General features: G+C 32.1%; 4 protein-coding genes across 9 annotated transcripts; 2 read left to right on the top strand and 2 right to left on the bottom strand.

Annotated features, from left to right (window-relative positions):
* The first annotated feature begins 683 nt into the window (after positions 1-683).
* On the top strand, positions 684-7,294 carry LOC125048689 (armadillo repeat-containing protein 5). Of its 6 annotated transcripts, none has more exons than XM_047647512.1 (12): positions 685-1,015; positions 1,140-1,366; positions 1,448-1,676; positions 1,792-1,960; positions 2,069-2,239; positions 2,393-2,775; positions 2,845-3,157; positions 3,298-3,471; positions 4,160-4,385; positions 5,822-5,930; positions 6,049-6,194; positions 6,466-7,294. In XM_047647512.1, exons 1-12 carry the CDS (start codon positions 770-772, stop codon positions 7,229-7,231), a joined length of 3,159 nt encoding a protein of 1,052 aa, XP_047503468.1. In that variant the 5' UTR covers positions 685-769; the 3' UTR covers positions 7,232-7,294. The 6 variants fall into 6 exon arrangements, with proteins under 6 accessions (XP_047503470.1, XP_047503468.1, XP_047503466.1 ...); XM_047647510.1 differs by having other exon boundaries at positions 4,157-4,385; XM_047647509.1 differs by having other exon boundaries at positions 685-1,030.
* On the bottom strand, positions 7,138-12,456 carry LOC125048690 (cytochrome P450 315a1, mitochondrial). The gene is made up of 7 exons (XM_047647515.1): positions 12,057-12,456; positions 11,002-11,402; positions 10,606-10,809; positions 10,372-10,505; positions 10,099-10,293; positions 7,732-7,947; positions 7,138-7,470 (listed from the first exon to the last, which is right to left on the bottom strand). The coding sequence occupies exons 1-7, from the start codon at positions 12,215-12,217 to the stop codon at positions 7,354-7,356; spliced, it is 1,428 nt and encodes a 475-aa protein (XP_047503471.1). The 5' UTR covers positions 12,218-12,456; the 3' UTR covers positions 7,138-7,353.
* On the bottom strand, positions 7,971-9,192 carry LOC125048691 (cytochrome c oxidase assembly protein COX18, mitochondrial). The gene has a single exon (XM_047647516.1). It carries the CDS (start codon positions 9,058-9,060, stop codon positions 8,005-8,007), a length of 1,056 nt encoding a protein of 351 aa, XP_047503472.1. The 5' UTR covers positions 9,061-9,192; the 3' UTR covers positions 7,971-8,004.
* A 2,925-nt stretch (positions 12,457-15,381) lies between the features above and the next one.
* On the top strand, positions 15,382-17,202 carry LOC125048935 (THO complex subunit 4-A-like). The gene is made up of 4 exons (XM_047647911.1): positions 15,382-15,703; positions 16,375-16,588; positions 16,674-16,862; positions 16,945-17,202. The coding sequence occupies exons 1-4, from the start codon at positions 15,503-15,505 to the stop codon at positions 17,085-17,087; spliced, it is 747 nt and encodes a 248-aa protein (XP_047503867.1). The 5' UTR covers positions 15,382-15,502; the 3' UTR covers positions 17,088-17,202.
* Positions 17,203-17,209: the final 7 nt, after the last annotated feature.

The following is a 17,209-nucleotide window of genomic DNA, read 5'->3' as shown; positions in this document are numbered from 1 at the left end:
TATGGCTGACTTTCGAAAAAGTATATTATTATTTATTACATATTCTATCCAAAGACAATAGAGGAATACCTATATATTCGTTACAACAAATGGCGCTTCTACTATATTTTGCAACTCTCAAATATATTTTAGAAAATGATGTAATATATGGCTTTTTTACATGTCTTCCTACACATTTGTATCCAATAATGTCTTTTTGGTGCCCATAAGTCTATCGAGTACGTTTATGTAGTTGTACCCTTAGGTAGCAAATTTAATTATCTCCAAGTACAACCTACTTTTTGTTTTAATAGAAGACAACCCTATTGAACAAACCTCATCAGATGAAATGTCGTATCTGACACCATCATAAAACTCTCTCGACAAAGTCTTTCCCACATATTTACTTCCTCTATGGTTCAATAGAACTCGCCAGAAAAGAGACGTTCGGAGAGAAGATTCGGGAATGAGACCCAGATCATCAACGCATAAAAACTAATAAACAAAGAAGAAGGAATTCTATTTAGACGTACCAACTATAGGATTTTACTTGCCTCTTCTAAATTAGATTCCTCTTAATGTAAAATAAATCATAAATGTGTGATTTACCATATAAACATCCGGTGTTAGCTGTCAAAGACACTAACAGCTTGTCACTCATGTCAGTGTCGAACATCAAATTTGAAATATATATGTATAAAAATATTAATAATCAATAAATAATATAATTATTTACAATCTACAATTATTAATTCTTTTATAAATAATATGATTAAATGTAAATGTTAAGATGGATAAAAACTATTTACAATCAATCATTGACGGACTTAAATCTTCCTCGTCTAGTCGAATTCAGGATTCTCTTACAAAAATTCGGTCTTCCGTTATAACATCCGAAAAAGGAACAAGGCTTTTCCGCGAGTGTGGAGGATTAGAATGTCTAATACCGCATTTACGAAAACCAAATGAACGCATTCTTGATGTTACATTAAGTATTCTAGGCAATATTTGCCTCGATGAAAAGTGCAGCCTAGCGGTAATAATTCAAAAAGTATTATTTATATCCCTTATATTTTAAACATTTGTTTTTCTTTTATTTCAAATATTCTTACTTAAGTATATTACATTATTAGTTTTTTTACTATTACATTATTCTTTAGGTTGGAAAACTAAATACATTTGGCCCACTTGTATGCATTCTAAATACCGTATGTAGAGACAGTATTCTTGGGAGAGCTTGTAAGATGGTTGGTAATTTGGCACAATCAAAGTCTAATGCAGAAAATTTGCATAATCATGGAATTGTAAAAGCTTTGGTTTCTCTCATAGAAAGCAGAGATAAAAGTACATCAAATCCAACTCTTACCATGGCTGTCAGAGCGATCAGGTATGACTTCATTTGTAAAAACGAGGAATAAATAAGTAAATATTGATTACTATTATTACTTAAAATAATATCTGTTTTCAGACAACTATGGATGATAACAGATAAGCGTGATGAAATGCTCAGCTTAAATGTGGCTAGATGTGTTGCAATTTTGTTGACAACTGAATGTGAATCTATTGGTCTTATTAAATCCACAAATTTAGATAATGTTATTATGGAGCCTGGGAGGAGCCAAGAGGAACTTATAATTGGTATACTTAAATGTCTAGGATATTTCACAACATATTCAATTCCTCAATGTGCTGAACAGGTAATTTCTCTTTATACTAAACTCTTATAGTGTCAAACAAGATATATAAAAACAGAAAATTGTTGTATTCGTCTTGTTAATAAGATTAAGGAATTTAATATATTGATTGTTTTAGTTACAAGGTGATGGAAGAGGCTATCAATGTCTAGTTGCTTTGACAAAAACAAATGAATCATTAGCTTTGAAATGCCTCATGAATCTTTGTTACCTGTCTGTATGTAGGCCACTGCTAGGGACTGCTGGACTTGTTGAATGCCTTGTCAGTATTTTACAAAGAAATTCAGGTAAATAAGGGTTGAAACAATAGTTGAATTTATTATCCAATGGGAACTCTTTGGACATAACAAATATAGGTAAGGTGTGTATGTTTAAGCAGTATTTTTATGTTTAAGATTTGTCACGGTGGCCAGATGGTGCTGTTAAAACCTTAGCTCAGTTAAGTGGAGAATCTGTTAATAGATCTCGTTTACGACATTGTGGTGGCTTACCATTACTTGTTGCAGCAGCCAGGGTAAACAATCGGGCTTTACATGCACTCCTTCAGTATGTTTTTGATGACACAGGTAATATATGACCTATGCTTTAAAGTTAAGATTCTAGAGATTATGAAGTACAAATAGAACAATCATTCAAAGCACTTAGATTCTGCATGTAACATGTTAACATCTACATTCTTCTTTATTTATTAATTTAATATAAATGTTTACCTTTTACAGCATTTCAAATACTCATTGGAGAAGGTTTAATAACACTCTTAACTGAAAAACTGACAGCCTATATAAGTAGTATGGAGTATGAACATAATCACATAACTAAAGAAAAAAGTATTGAAAAGCAGAGAGAAGTGAATCAGAAATATGCTGATAATATTAAACTTAATGAATTATGCATGGATTTGCAACAAAACCAACTGACAGAGACAGTTGATGACCTTAAGGTTGTAATAGAAAGAGATAACATGATAGTTGGGTTTATCGATGCTATAGGTAGTGATAAATCAGATGACAGTGATAATGACAGTTCTGTGCCTGCATCTACGTCGCCTTTACGACGAAGAGGCCTTAAGCGTGGTAGGACAAGTCCAAAAAATTTTAAAAAGGTCAGTCAATAAAATTTTTAATACATATCATAATCCCCATGGCCTATAAATATAATTATAAATTTGCAGAAGCCAAAAATTATTAAAATGGCGAAAAAGGATTGGTCTGCTGGTGTGTACTGGGAGCCAAAGAGTCCTGAACCTATATCACCCCAATTTACCCGAATGAATTCTCCTGATAGATTAGACTTGAGTCCGTTGTCTCCATACTCTGATGGAAATTGGTCAGGTTTGAGTTCAGATCAGGCACACGGTAAGAGGAGTGCCTGGGATTGGAGTCCAGCATCTAGTAGCACTGATGCATCTACTTCACCAAATAGGGTGGAATTTCCTTGGAGTCCAAGCAGTTCTGGTCCAGCTTCTCCTCTTAGTACTGAAGATAGTAAGTTTAGAATAAAATATTTATAATATATAGTAGTATTGCCAAAATTTTTATTGAATGAATTGTATTGTTGTTCAATATTTTATATCCTTTATTTTCCAAGAAGTACCCACCCATTTTATAATAATGAAATGTTTCAGATAGTTCAGACTCTGAAGTGTCGGGCCGTTATTCACCAGTATGCAGCGATAGTGAAGATGAGAGGGATGATAGTATTGTTATTACGCCTGGATTAGATCCCGAACAAGTAGCATATGATTTAGAGGAACTTATAATGGACGATGAAGAAAGCAATAATGAGGCACCAAATAAAGGTAATATATTAAGGGACCAAAGCTTACCATTATTATGAGATGTCACCTACTCAACAAAATAATATAGAATAAATTCAGGCTTAATGTTTTTACAAGATCATGTAGCAAAATTAATAGAAGATAACTGGGTAGCTTTCACTGATACATTTTTATGAATAGGCGAGAGACTTACACTACAGCTAAGCTACAGTTTGTACATTTCAACTTTGAAGTATGTTGTGGTTTTACAACATCCATGTATATATGATGAATATCTCCTGTGTAAATGTATCTTCTCAATAAGTTAGTTAGCTGTGACCATGACCATATTCAATGAAGAGCGGTTCGAATTTGGGTGTCTGAAATTCGGTTTTGGGTGTCTATGCATGTTCTGCCGCATTAACCATAGAGAATCGTCGAGGTATATCCGAACTAATACGACTTAGGGTGCTTCAAGAAAAGAGCGTATCAATTTTTAAAAGGTCGGCAACGCAACCAACCAATCGGTATTAAGTGTCCATGAGCGGTGCTATCAGTTTACATCAGATGAGGCTCAGTCCGTACGCGCCCTGTTGTATATAAAAAAAAATTGGCCTGAAGAACTTTATATTTAAAACATATCAAATGGGTTCCTTTTCTTTGGTCAGATGCTATGTGCTTCATAATAATATTGTTTTTAAACAACAAAGATCCAATTTCTTTTCAGAAGATGATAAAAAAGTTACCATAACCAAGACCTCTGGCATAATGTGTATACTAGTTCTAATGTTTCGTGTATCCCATGGTGCTGGTACAGGCATTGAGAGTCAAGATGACATGTCACCTAGTTTAGACCTTTTAACTGGTCGAGAATCTATGAATGCCCTACTTGATTATGTTCAGAGATGTAGGCGACCGACAGGCAGAGCTGCAAGAATTATAGCCAGAATACTTAGGTATGTCGTTTAGAATGGTTTTCTTTGTTTGATACTATTATGAGCGTCAAAACATGTTACTATATGTTTTATGTCTTTATTACCGAAATATTTAAAGTATAAACAGTATAATCATAATGCCTGGTTCTTTCCAAGTACTATTGAATTAAATATACATTTAATATAGCTGGTTATTATACTGTTTAGAAACAATATGAACTCTGTGGTAGACCATTATAAAGGGTGTCTCAGCGCCGATTTTAAACTTTAAACACGAATTTCTCGGTAGCTTGCGTCCGATAGGTGACGAGTGCGGAATTTTAATCGCAGTGGTCTGGAACGCACCTACTCTACGCGCGTACGAAGTAGAGGCGTACTTTTACAATGAGTTTTCGTTGAGTGAAGCACAACCCTAGTTTTGTAATCCCTTTGAAATCCGCCGTTTAAGTGACGCCCCTAGCATTCAGTTAATAAGTCGTGGGTAGAAAAGAGCGACAGGATGTTTACTGAATCATTCAATTCGCTCGCGGAATAAACCTGTGGGATCGATTGAAACCATCGACCCCGTCACCGCTGCGGTCGGCGGGGCACCCACGACGATCAGTTAGAAAACATGCTGCCTCTTTGAGCCTCCACCGTTCAAGTCTTCAACGAATTTTGGCCTTAGACTTAAGATTACATCCTTATAAGATCCAAATAGTCCAAAAAATGAAACCAGAAGACTACAATCATCGAATAATTTATTGTCAGGAGATGTTAGAGATTTTTTCAGAGGAAAATGGAATGGACTATGTTTATTTTTGTTTCACCTCGAAGGGTACGTCCATCGTCAAAATTTCCGTTAAGTACTGGTCATCAAGCAATCCAAAATAATATTGTCGAAGAAAATCATCGGGCAATTTTTCTTCGATCTTTCTGTGACCGAGGTGCAACGGTTACAGTGAAGAGCGAGCGGTATCCCAGATCTCCTGCCATAGCCCCAAGCTGACTTTTTTTATGGGGCTATCTCAAAGCAACAGCGTACTAGTTGAAGACTAAATAACGACAGAAGTGAGACCCATATCAGTTGACGCCCTGCGGCGTGTCTCTGCAAATTCGCTTTGAAGACTGCATTCACAGTGATGGAAGACATCTTTACGGTGTAATATTCCGGACATAAAATCCGCACTAATGCATTATAATTTACTGCAATTATAATATTACAAATAATTTCTTTTTTAAAAATATTTAAAGTTTAAAATCGCCGCTGACACACCTTTTATAAGCCTATGTTTTATTTTAAAGATGCTTACAATCGTCTATTACTATACAACTTAACTAACAAAGTATGAACCATAGTGACCTATTTTGATAATTTTAATGGGGATAATGCATAAAATTAAAAAAAAATCTAATAATTTCATTAATTATTATAAGATTATTAATTAATTGAATATTTATAATACTTTCTGTTACAGCAACTCTTTATGTCTTATAAGCATACTTAAGCATAGATTCGTGATTAGATTACATAATATGTCAGTTAATTCAAAACACCCACCTACTGAATGTCGTCAGTGTAAACAAGTAAGAGTAAAAAATATTATTTTAACCTTTCAATGGTAGTGTAATAAATTCTGAAATACAAATTATCTAGACTAAAAAACTACATTGAATTTATAATTATATCAACTTCTTGTTTCAGCTTTTGAAACTAGGTTCAAAACTACTGGAGCAAGTTACAATTGTGGCAGAATCAAGTCATGGTATTGGTGAAATTAGTTATCATTTACTAAAGGGTACTTCAGATATGAAACAGACATTATCTCTTACTTTACCATACATAATAAGGTATGTAATTTATGAAGATAACTAAAAATATTTGTATTTTAACAAACTCAATTTATTACTTAGAGGTGACATCTACTAGATCTGTTTTTAGAACTGTATTCTAGAATGTCCATCAGACTTAAGTCATGTTTTAGGCGTTGTTTAACCATTTATCTATATGAAATTTGACAATTAGACGACATTGTGACAGCATTACCACTAGCAGATTCTCAACCGTCATTATGCGTCGGCATCTAACCAAAAATTTGCATAAGGCTTTTTATTTTTACAGGTCAGAAAAAATCTTAAAGAAGTATTTTTTGGATTGTGAAGCATTGGATGTACTTTTTTCCATGTTATCCGAAACTTTAACAGAAGATATCCAACATTGCATTACAGCTTTAGCTAAGTTAGCCACAAATCTTCAAATACGAGATCCTAAACTTTTAGAGAATCGCTACAAGGATAATGTTCCAATTAGTTATGATCCAATATTAGACAACCTTTCTCAAGAAGATATTGTGGTATTTGTTTTAGATGATCAGTCAACAGTTAAAGCAAATAAAAACTTTTTGTGTCAACATTCTGAAGTATTCAAAGTAATGCTTACGGGATCTTTCAAAGAATCTTCAGAAAAATGTGTTACCCTCAAAAAAGTATCTAAACAAGCACTTGAATATCTTTTAACACTTTTACATTGTGGATTAAATAAAATTAAATGTGATATTAAAGTATTCCCTCTCTGTGAGAATTTAGAAACAAATTTGGAGGTGCTACTGTTGGCTGATAGATTTTTGTTTGAGAGAATAAAGACCCTATTATGTAGTGCTATTATACAATTCCAATTGACATCTGATACTGCAGATAAAATTTATATTTGGTCCTTACAAGATGGGGTTGGTTTTCTCTGTGTAGAGGCATTAGCATATTTGTTAACAGGAACTATGAATGAACAAAACAGACATAATTGTATTAAAAATATTCTTGAATTAGATTACAAGGACCAGTGGTTGGAAGATGTTAAGGCCATGATTATAAGACAATTATTAATTAAATGATATATAAACTAATATACAAAACTTGTACAGAAAGTTATATAATAAAATTTAGTTAGGATTATATATGAGAGTTTTAATATTAATCTCCTATTACTAATTTGTAAAACAGAATGATAACTGTATTAAGCATTTCTGACTTTCAAACTTAATTCAATGTTTTTGTTAGGAATTAAAGCTTGTGAAGTAATTGGTTTTATACTTGGACCATTCATACATCTAAAGTCAAAGTTATCCACAACCTGTAACAAAATATTTTATATTACTTTAACTAGAAAGTGTTTAATGGTAGTGCAATTTAAACCCAAGATCTCTGCAACAATTTGGAGACATTGTAAGTCAAAGAAATAATTTATAGTATTGATATATAATAAATCTTCTTCATCTAATGTAACAAATCTATAAAGAATTAAAAATCAGAGTATAATAGACAAGTCTTTTTGTTTAAAGTTTTAAGACAATAAAAAATATATTATGTTTATCTAAACATAGAAAACTATTACCTGCCAAATAAGCTCTGTAAGTTGAGCCATAGCTATCTTCCTTCCTACACAAGAGCGAGCACCAAGGGCAAATGGTAAAGATGCAAAGGGAATATGATTCTTTAATTTCCCTTTTCTCTCATCTGATCTATCCCAACGGTAGGGTAAGAATTCTTCAGGTTTACTGAAATACTGTTCATTTCTACCAGAAGTGTATATTGATGCAATGATTGGTGTCTGAAATTGGTAAAAAAACTCACTTTTGATTTCTAATTAATCTATTAAAGAAAAATACTATGAATTTTTAGGCAGTATCTTTTTTAATTTAAAGCTAATTTCTTGTTTTAGATGTCTGTATGGATCTTCAAGTTCACTTGGTACCAAGGGTATCCTCAACTTTCTTCTTAGGGATGGTGATAATAGACATAGGTTTTGTATCAATCCAAAGACACTCGATGTAACCCAATACAAACATAGACATGATGGTACATTTGCAGCAACAGGTATCATTACTAATGTAAATCCTCTAAAAACATTTGTAAATATGTTCTGTAATTTTGATGGCTCTCTCAATTTTGACATTTTTTGTATTTCAATTATAGCCAAATTTGTCAAACCAAATACAACTGGCAAAATGTATGAATGGTCAGGTTCTGTTAAATTTGGTATCCACCCTATACCACCAGTAGATAGTTCCATAAAGGTAACCAATGCAGAAGGAGTTGGAGGATGCATGTTAACTAAATTTCTCATTGCAAATGACATGCACACCCAAAGAGGGATTTGAAACCAAATAACTATTGTTGATTTTAATGGATGACAATTATCTCTCTCTATAAGTTTTCTCCATTGCTTTTTAAGTGACCTTTTATATAAAATCACTGTCTGCTTATCACTTAAATTATAAACTTTTCTTGCTATTGCAGTCTCTTTTTTTAACTCATTAACTAAGTCTTTAAGCTCCAAACCAATGTTTTCTACTTTGGCTAATATATAATTTTGGTAAATTGATAGTGGAAGAGTCATACATGCTCTAATTAATAAAGTTGAAGTTACAATGGTTGACCACCAAGTGAGACCAGATGCTTCATGAAAACTAAGTAACCCATCTTGCATAAAATTTACTAGATTACTGTTTGAAATACTCATATAAGTTTCTTGTTGCCATTTAATTATAGGTTCTAGTGAAAAATTCCTTTTTTGGTTTGTGAAAACAATTTTTAGGTTAGCATTAATCAGTTTATCAGGTCTATTTAGTTTTTCTTCTCGGATAGAAAGAAGCCCGCTACACGAGTGATAGCTTGGTCTTCTCAATTTAATTAAATATTTACAAATTATTTGACTACCCATGGTAAGTTTGCATTACTTTAACAAATACACAATACACATACTGGCTACTGCCTTAATTACATATTTGATATTTTCAATTTTGTCACTTGTGCATGCTATTAGCTATATACTTTATAAACACAACACTGTCAATCCTTTGCCAACACTTGGTATGTATCTGCCAAGTGCCAAGTGCCAATGATCTGACTGCATAGACAGCGAGATAGAATATGTACAAATTACAACAGCAGACACATACTTTGACACCAAGTGAATGTTATTATACGAAACTGTCACTATTAATCAAAATAAAAATATAACACGAAACTACAACCAGCAACTAGAACCATCAACCAGAACCAGTCTGGCTAATGAAAGAAAATAATTGAATTATTTGAAAACTTTCGGATGGCAAGCGGCAGCACAGAATGTCATTGAATTTCTTGATATAATTATGTCTTAGATTTATTGTCTTGATACTTCATGCAATTACTCATTTTTATTTCTATTATATATTTTTCCCGAATAGTATAATAGCCTAAACTTTATATATATATTTATATATATACAGTTACTATGATATAATTTAAATTATAATAGTATAATTTAAAAAATAATAAAATAAACTCAAGTACTTAAGTTTAATCCACAAAATATATCAAAACTTTTAAGGAAACCATACTATTTTTTTTTTAATTTGCCGCGCTTTTTCGTTATCTTCTTTCATTAGCCAGACTCAATCATCACGTATGTCAGCGCAGAAGCAATATTATTATTTAATTTCTACAAAATCAACCACATATATCTCAAATTATAGCACAATATTGTAGCACTTCCAGTTATAATGTTTAAATACTTATAATATGCTATTTATAATTTAATACATATTATTATTGAAAAAAAGAAGATAACCACTACTCTTAGATAATTGTGTTATGGTGCTTGTATAATTTTCTGCGAACTTAAGTACCTAACATGAAAATCATTGTTATTACATTCACAGAAAATAATAGTTTTTGACGAAAGCTTTAATTCATGTAGTAATTTAAAAAAACTTACCCCTTTTTTGACTGAGTACTCTCCTACAACACTATCCTCGGGAAGTATACGGGTCAAAAATGGAGCTACTGGATACAATCGCATTGCTTCTTTTATAACAAATGGAATATACGTATGTTTTTTCGAACGTATTTCAGTAATCTCGTTTCTATTTTGAGATAGCAAATAAAAAATCCATAACGACGTATATGCGGTCTAAAAAAATATGTACACAAGGAATATTCCGATATAAATATTAAATAAAGTTTATGAAATTATTAATTTGCTTTGTACCGTATCTCCAGCAGCAATGATAAAATCTATTATTATTCTAGACATTGTTATTTCATCCATTTTTTCGTCACCTAATTTTTTTATTAAACCGCTAGAATTTTTTACTGCCAATATTTCTTTGAGAAGTTTATTTCCTGAAATTATACTAGTATATGAAACAGTAAGTTACAATTTTGAGTTAAATTTATACCTTTTCTGGAAAAAATAATTAAAGGAAACACTTCAAATTATTACCTAATAGCAGAGATAAATCGACACATTCCTTAAAATCCTGCCACACTTTTAAATTAAAACGATGGCACCAGTTTACAGGAATACCATAAAGTTTAGTTGTGGTTTCAAATATCTTTTTTACCGATTCTGTGAACATGGTTAGTAATTCATCGTAATGTTTTCCTTGTGGTGGGTCAGTATTTCCAATTAATACTTGAATTATAACTGAAACAATAATGATTTGTTTAAAAAAAATAAAATGAATTCGCAGTGACTTTTGGTTGTACAAAAATAATTTGGCTGTTGTTGACGATCGGACTTGTTATATAACACTATTTATAAATTTCTAAAGTATAATATTTATAAAAAAAGAAAGACCATTTTCTTTAGAGTATATCCAGTGTAAAAATAAATTACCCTTAGTAGAAAGATTATATAACTCCGACGCAACGTCATTTATAACGATGCCGTGTTTCGACCTTTCTTTCCAATGTTCAATAAAAATAGTAATTGTTTTTGTAACAGAATCTTGAATCCAAGAATTGGCATTATCTTTTAATAGAAGTTTATTCATAATTCGTCTATTTTGCCACCATTCTTCCCCATCCATAAATAGCAGCCCTCTTTTTTGTCCGTAAAGTTTTTCATATAAAAGCCACGGATCAGGTAGAATATGACCAGGATATTTTCCTTCGAGATTTATAAAAAGTTTTCTTATGAGCTCGGCATCACTGACAAATAATAAATCTGTCGTTCCAAAATTTTCCATAAATATATTCCCCAACTCTTGGTGCCGCAAATCAATAAATTCATGTAACCTATGAAAATCATATTGTTCAGTTTATTAATTTTAATCATAGAACATATACCTAAGTTATTACTTTTTTAAAGTTTTTTCGGTGTATACCAGAGCCGAGTGTTTTTCTATAAAAATATTACAAATTATATGCATTATAAGTATATGAAACAAACTCAAAAAGTTCTACATCCATTTAAAACATTCTTCATCATTGGAATGCCATATTGCCTCGGGGTAATATATAAGCTAGGTATATTTATTTCCAAAATATTTTAACATGACCAGTCGTGTGAAGTCTGGACGGTGCGGTAGTATTGAATATATACGTATACGTTATAATATTGAACATGAAAGTTAAAGGAAAGAATTCACTATAGTGTAAGTCAAAAATATCTACAACGGTATACCATTTTTGACTCACCTAAAAAAATTAACAACGCAAAAAGATAACAAACTCATTATGTATCGTCTTTCTAAAGTCTTTATCTTTTTAAAGTTGCTTCTCAATTATGGTGATTGTACTACTGATTTCTTGTCATAAATAACTATTTCAGACAAAAAAGCTAGTTTTGTTATAAAAATAAAACAGCCTTCATTTCGGTCAAGGTCCTTTTCCATACACACAATAAATAGAAATTTAAAAAAGAACCAATCAAAATAAATAGGTACAAACCTTGTTCCTAATCCACCTTTTATCAAGTCTATTTTTGTACCAATTAACGGTAAGGATTTAGCTCTTGGAATCTTATTCGTCGAATTTTTTGTGGTGATATTTGTTTCATATTTTTTTGGGAACCTGAGACACTTTTTTCCTAATTTTAGTATCTGATTCATTTTAAACAAATTTACATTTACTTATACTTGTATGTCTGTGCATAAAGCGATACGAAGTTGATTAAAATAAAGATTTAATAAACATTTCCGCTTAGTAATGATTTGAAACTTGATACTTTGTGATATATGAGACGTGTTTCCTTACAAAGAAACGTATTCTAACTAAAGAGTAGCCTTTACTTAAGACATTAAAGCAAAACAAATTTTTGCGCCGCAACCCGTGCGCGTCCTAACTGTTTTTTGTATAAATGCATAAGGATTTTAGGGTCGTTGAATTATGCAGCACAATTGATGACGTATGTCTATTAGATAAGCTACTAATATCAAATATGACTTATACGTAACGTTAATTTAATATATACGTTTATAAAATATTAGCTCAGATTATTAAAAAACGATAAATATTCTTAATTGGTCTCCAATACCTCAATTACATTGAATAATTTATTTAAATATTACTCTACTACTATCATTTTCATAATTATACGTTTTAAACAACTACTTATACCGAAAACTTTTCTCTTAAATTTTGTTGATAACATTAACATTATGATTAAGTGTTTTAAACTATTACTTAGACAAGCTTTATGGGTTATTATAAATTACAACTTTTTTCTATTATTCTCTTTATCCCTTGTGTGAATTATTTTAAAAAGTGTCTGGATTGTATTGGAATTATACTTTTTTATCATCAACTACATAAGTATCTGCACAGATGACAGGGCGTCAATCATTATCACCCGTAAACAGCTGGCTAATAAAATAAGAGTCCAACGGTTGGGTGTAATAAGCAGAGTAATGAAAATGTTGTTATCTGTCACATATCTGTTATCTGTTTTTGTCACATCGAAGTGTATCGGTATTAGTATTATTATTATTTTACTTCTAACCCAAAGCAATAGCGATTGTGAGCGGAAGTTAGGGTAGACAATTTTTTATCTAGATATATATTTTATTCAGTATATAATCGAAGTCACATATTCTGTCTTTTTGTAGCTAGACATCTGCTGTCTATTGTGATTATAGTCGAATTTTTAATTTGACGATATCAACTGACGTTTACGGTGTTGTCAGTTTTTAATGAAATAAAAATAGTGTTGTGACAAAGTAAAAACCCCTGAATTAATGATCGGTGATGGCACTAGTCGCCGCGCCGCGCTTTGCAATAAGACGTCAAAAAACTGATTGTAGTTACATAGTACTAGTACCTAACTTATATCAGAGCACTTTTATACAATTTTGAAATAGAAATAATATTCTTTTATTGTTTGAAATGATTGACTATTCACACTCATTGTTCATTCATCTGATTGAACAAGAACTGAATGCATCACTATTACTTTAAATGTGGCAACATATTTTTACAAAGTGACATTAGCTACTGTCAGTTGGCTTCGTCTAATTAAAAATACGACTATAGTGACTACCTTCCGCTTTTTTGTATAAGGCGGCCCCTAGACATGTGGACATGTTGCTCGGGATCAAACTATTCTCCGACTGAACAAGAAAACATTGCACAATTTGCACAGTTCGTATTATTGTGCAATATAATTGACCGTTTGGATTCAAAACGCAATTCAATCTCATTGCACAATTAAATATATATTGTATAATGTTATTGTAGGTCTAGGGGCCGCCTAAGTCTTCGCTAATTTGTCTGTTTAAATATTGTGTGAGGATACTACTATAATACTAATTAGTTGTCTACCAGACTATAAAGGAAGCAATACATAACTTCAATACAGTAAATATTTTTTTCCTCCAAATGTTTAAAAGTTATGTCAATAAAAGACAGTACTAGAAGCACATTCTTTTTACTAGTACAAGTGTCTACGTATAGGTCTACCAGGATCTGATGGCAAAAAGGGAAAAAAGAAATTGACGCTGGCAATACTGGGGAAATTGGAGTAAAACGTTTTGATACTTTTTTTCCCTTATAGCGGCTGATTCTGTGTGTGATACATGCAAAATATATAAAAATTTATCCAATGATAATTTTTGAAAATGTGGCGAATGTGGGGTTTGAAATTTAGATGAAAACTCCAATGACTGTTTGAGTGAGTCTCCAATGAGTTTATTAATTAATTAAGAACTTGAAAATGGTTCCAAATACTGCACATCCATAAAAAAAAGTCTTCAACCCAGTATTTATAATAAACCTTTCCTCCTGCATCTCAATTAACCGATCTTGTTCTATGAACTGATTTTCAATTTTCATTACATGTTCACAAGATTTTCGCTATTCATCGATCCCTATTTGAGAGAAAGAAACAGTGTAAAACTCATTTATCTTGTTTCTGATCAATTCTAAATCAAAACTATCCAAGTTTATTTGTAGTATAAGAAACCCCTGAAATAAACCAAAGTTTAGTATAAGTACATAATATAATACACACGATAAATCCCATAAACCAAAGTATCAAGACGTGTCATTCCTACTAACCAATCAATGCTTGCACATGGCTCAATATCGATGATTGTGTATGTTCTGCATCTTGTTGATCAAGTATTCTTTGATAAACATTGAAAACAATATGTCTTGCTTGCGATCGAAGAGGTTTCTTCGACATTTTCATAACTTTTTAAAGGAAATTTGAAGCCAAACCAAAAACAATTCCTCGAAATTTCAGTTGACAGATGAAATTTTTCTTTTATTGCCATATGAAAATCGCTAATTTTTTAAAAAAATTTTTGCCATCAGATTCTGGTAGACCTATACTACCGACAGTGATGCCAAATTTAGGGTTTTCGAGATGTCCTGGGGTTTTAGGCGGTACATTTATTAAGGGGAATTGTAAGGGGCCATTTTTTTATGTTATTCTATAGATATAGATTTTTCATTGTATAAAATTTATATTAAGCCCAACCAACCAACTAAACCAAATATAAACTCCGAACGTGGCTGAAACTGAAAAATCCAAAAAGTATAATAATACTCCAAATTCACAATAACAGCTATGTTATACTACTTGAATGTATAAATGTATATTTTAAATTACCCTTCAAACACCTGTACGCTCGACGTACAACAAAAACTTAAGGGGTTTTAATCAATATTTAGGGAAAATTCAAGTTGGTTCAAGGGAAACATTCTGTAGGAGCATCACTGAACACTGATTACCGATTCTGTGGTACTAGACAGTCTATAATTCTATATAATTTATGTCAGTGTCTACGGTTTTCCTTTGTTCTAAAGTTTAAAGCAGCAGCTGTGTGCACTTATTAGCCTAATTTGAAGAGATTACCAAATAAAATAAAAGTATTAACGTTTTATTCAATATAGAGATGGTTGATAAAATTGATATGGCTTTGGACGACATCATTAAAGCTGGTAAAAAAGGAGGAAGAGGAGGAGGTGCTGGAAGAAAAATGGATACAAAAAAATCAAATCGTGGTGCAGGAGGTGGCTTTCGAGGCAACCGTTCGGGTGGCACTTTGCGTGGCAGAAATCGTGGTGGGGTGTCCAAACCAACAAATTATTCAAGGGTAAATTATAGCGACCTACTTAATAAAGCTACGTTGGTTTGACAAAAATAAATATGGCGAACAAGCGAGCTATTGGCTCCCTGAGAGTGCGCGCATTTTAATGAATAAGTTATCTGGTATATTAGTTACCATACTTAACAAGCTATTTCTACCAATTTAATAGCGAGATTAGGTGAAATTCTAAAAATACGTCATATAGCCATGTTTCTGCCAGACAAAGGACATTTGACTTTGGCAGATTTTCGTAAATTATTGTATATGTTATTTTACGTTGGTACTTCATTTTAACGTACATACTTTACTCCAGTCTCCCCTTAAAACAATCCGCCTCAGTAGCAGCTAGCAGTTACATAGTGCTACATTATGAAAGACCTTGATGCAAATTGTTAGTGCAAAAGTGCTTTACTGGAGAGGACATTTCAACTAAGGAAATACTATGCGACTGCAATAATTTTTCGACAATTGGAGTGTTATAAAATAACATGTTATGCAGTGTCTGTGAAAAGTGATTTACTAGTGAAGAATGTTTAATATATTATCAATGTGTAAATAATAAACCTTTATGTATATTCAAAACAATTTATGTACAACCAATGTTTGCCATGTTTCGAGTGCAAACTCAGAGGCATCAGCGGGCATTTGGCATGGCATTTTAGGAGAAACTATTTCAGGGTGATGTTAACAGTACGTGGAAACATGACATGTTCAATGAATTCAGTACCATGAAAATTCAGAGAGGTGCACAAATATCGACTGGACCTAGCAAACTGCTTGTTTCCAATTTAGATTTTGCAGTTTCAGACTCGGATATCCAGGAATTGTTTTCAGAGTTCGGTATTTTAAAAAGTGCCGCAGTGCACTATGATAGATCTGGCAGATCTTTAGGTATGTGAATAAAGTTATTATACTAAAATACCTTGGTCTTTCTGTCTCTAGAACTCTTTTTCATCAGATTATTTGTTTTTTATAGGTACAGCTGATGTAGTCTTTAACCGGAGAGCAGATGCATTAAAAGCAATGAAGCAGTACAATGGTGTTCCACTTGATGGTCGAGCAATGAACATTCAACTAGCAACATCTGAAATTAGCTCATTGAGAGCAGAACCTAGAAACAAACCTATAGTAGGAAGAGTAATGAGAAGAAATTCTGGGAACAAAGGTAAATTATTGACTCTCTGGCATGGTATTGCAAATAATTTACTTTTATAAATAAAGTGCTTTAATAATTTATTAATTTATAGAGGGCAATGTTCACAAAGTAAATGTGCGTGGGCGTGGTGGAAAGCGTGGTGGACGAGGAGCTGGAATAAGAGGAAAGCGGCCAGTACCAACAGCTGAACAACTTGATGCAGAGTTAGATGCATATGTAAAAGAAATCAAGTGATACTTGCATAATTAGTTATAATACGACTACATTGTGATGAAATTCATCACTACAATTTCAATATTTTTTTTGACATATAAAAACTTTTTAATAATAGAAAGTGACGGACCTAAGAGTAAATT

The sequence above is a fragment of the Pieris napi genome, chromosome 4, assembly GCF_905475465.1.
Source record: "Pieris napi chromosome 4, ilPieNapi1.2, whole genome shotgun sequence".
Lineage (NCBI taxonomy): Eukaryota > Metazoa > Arthropoda > Insecta > Lepidoptera > Pieridae > Pieris > Pieris napi.
This window is presented reverse-complemented; position numbering and strand designations above follow the sequence as displayed.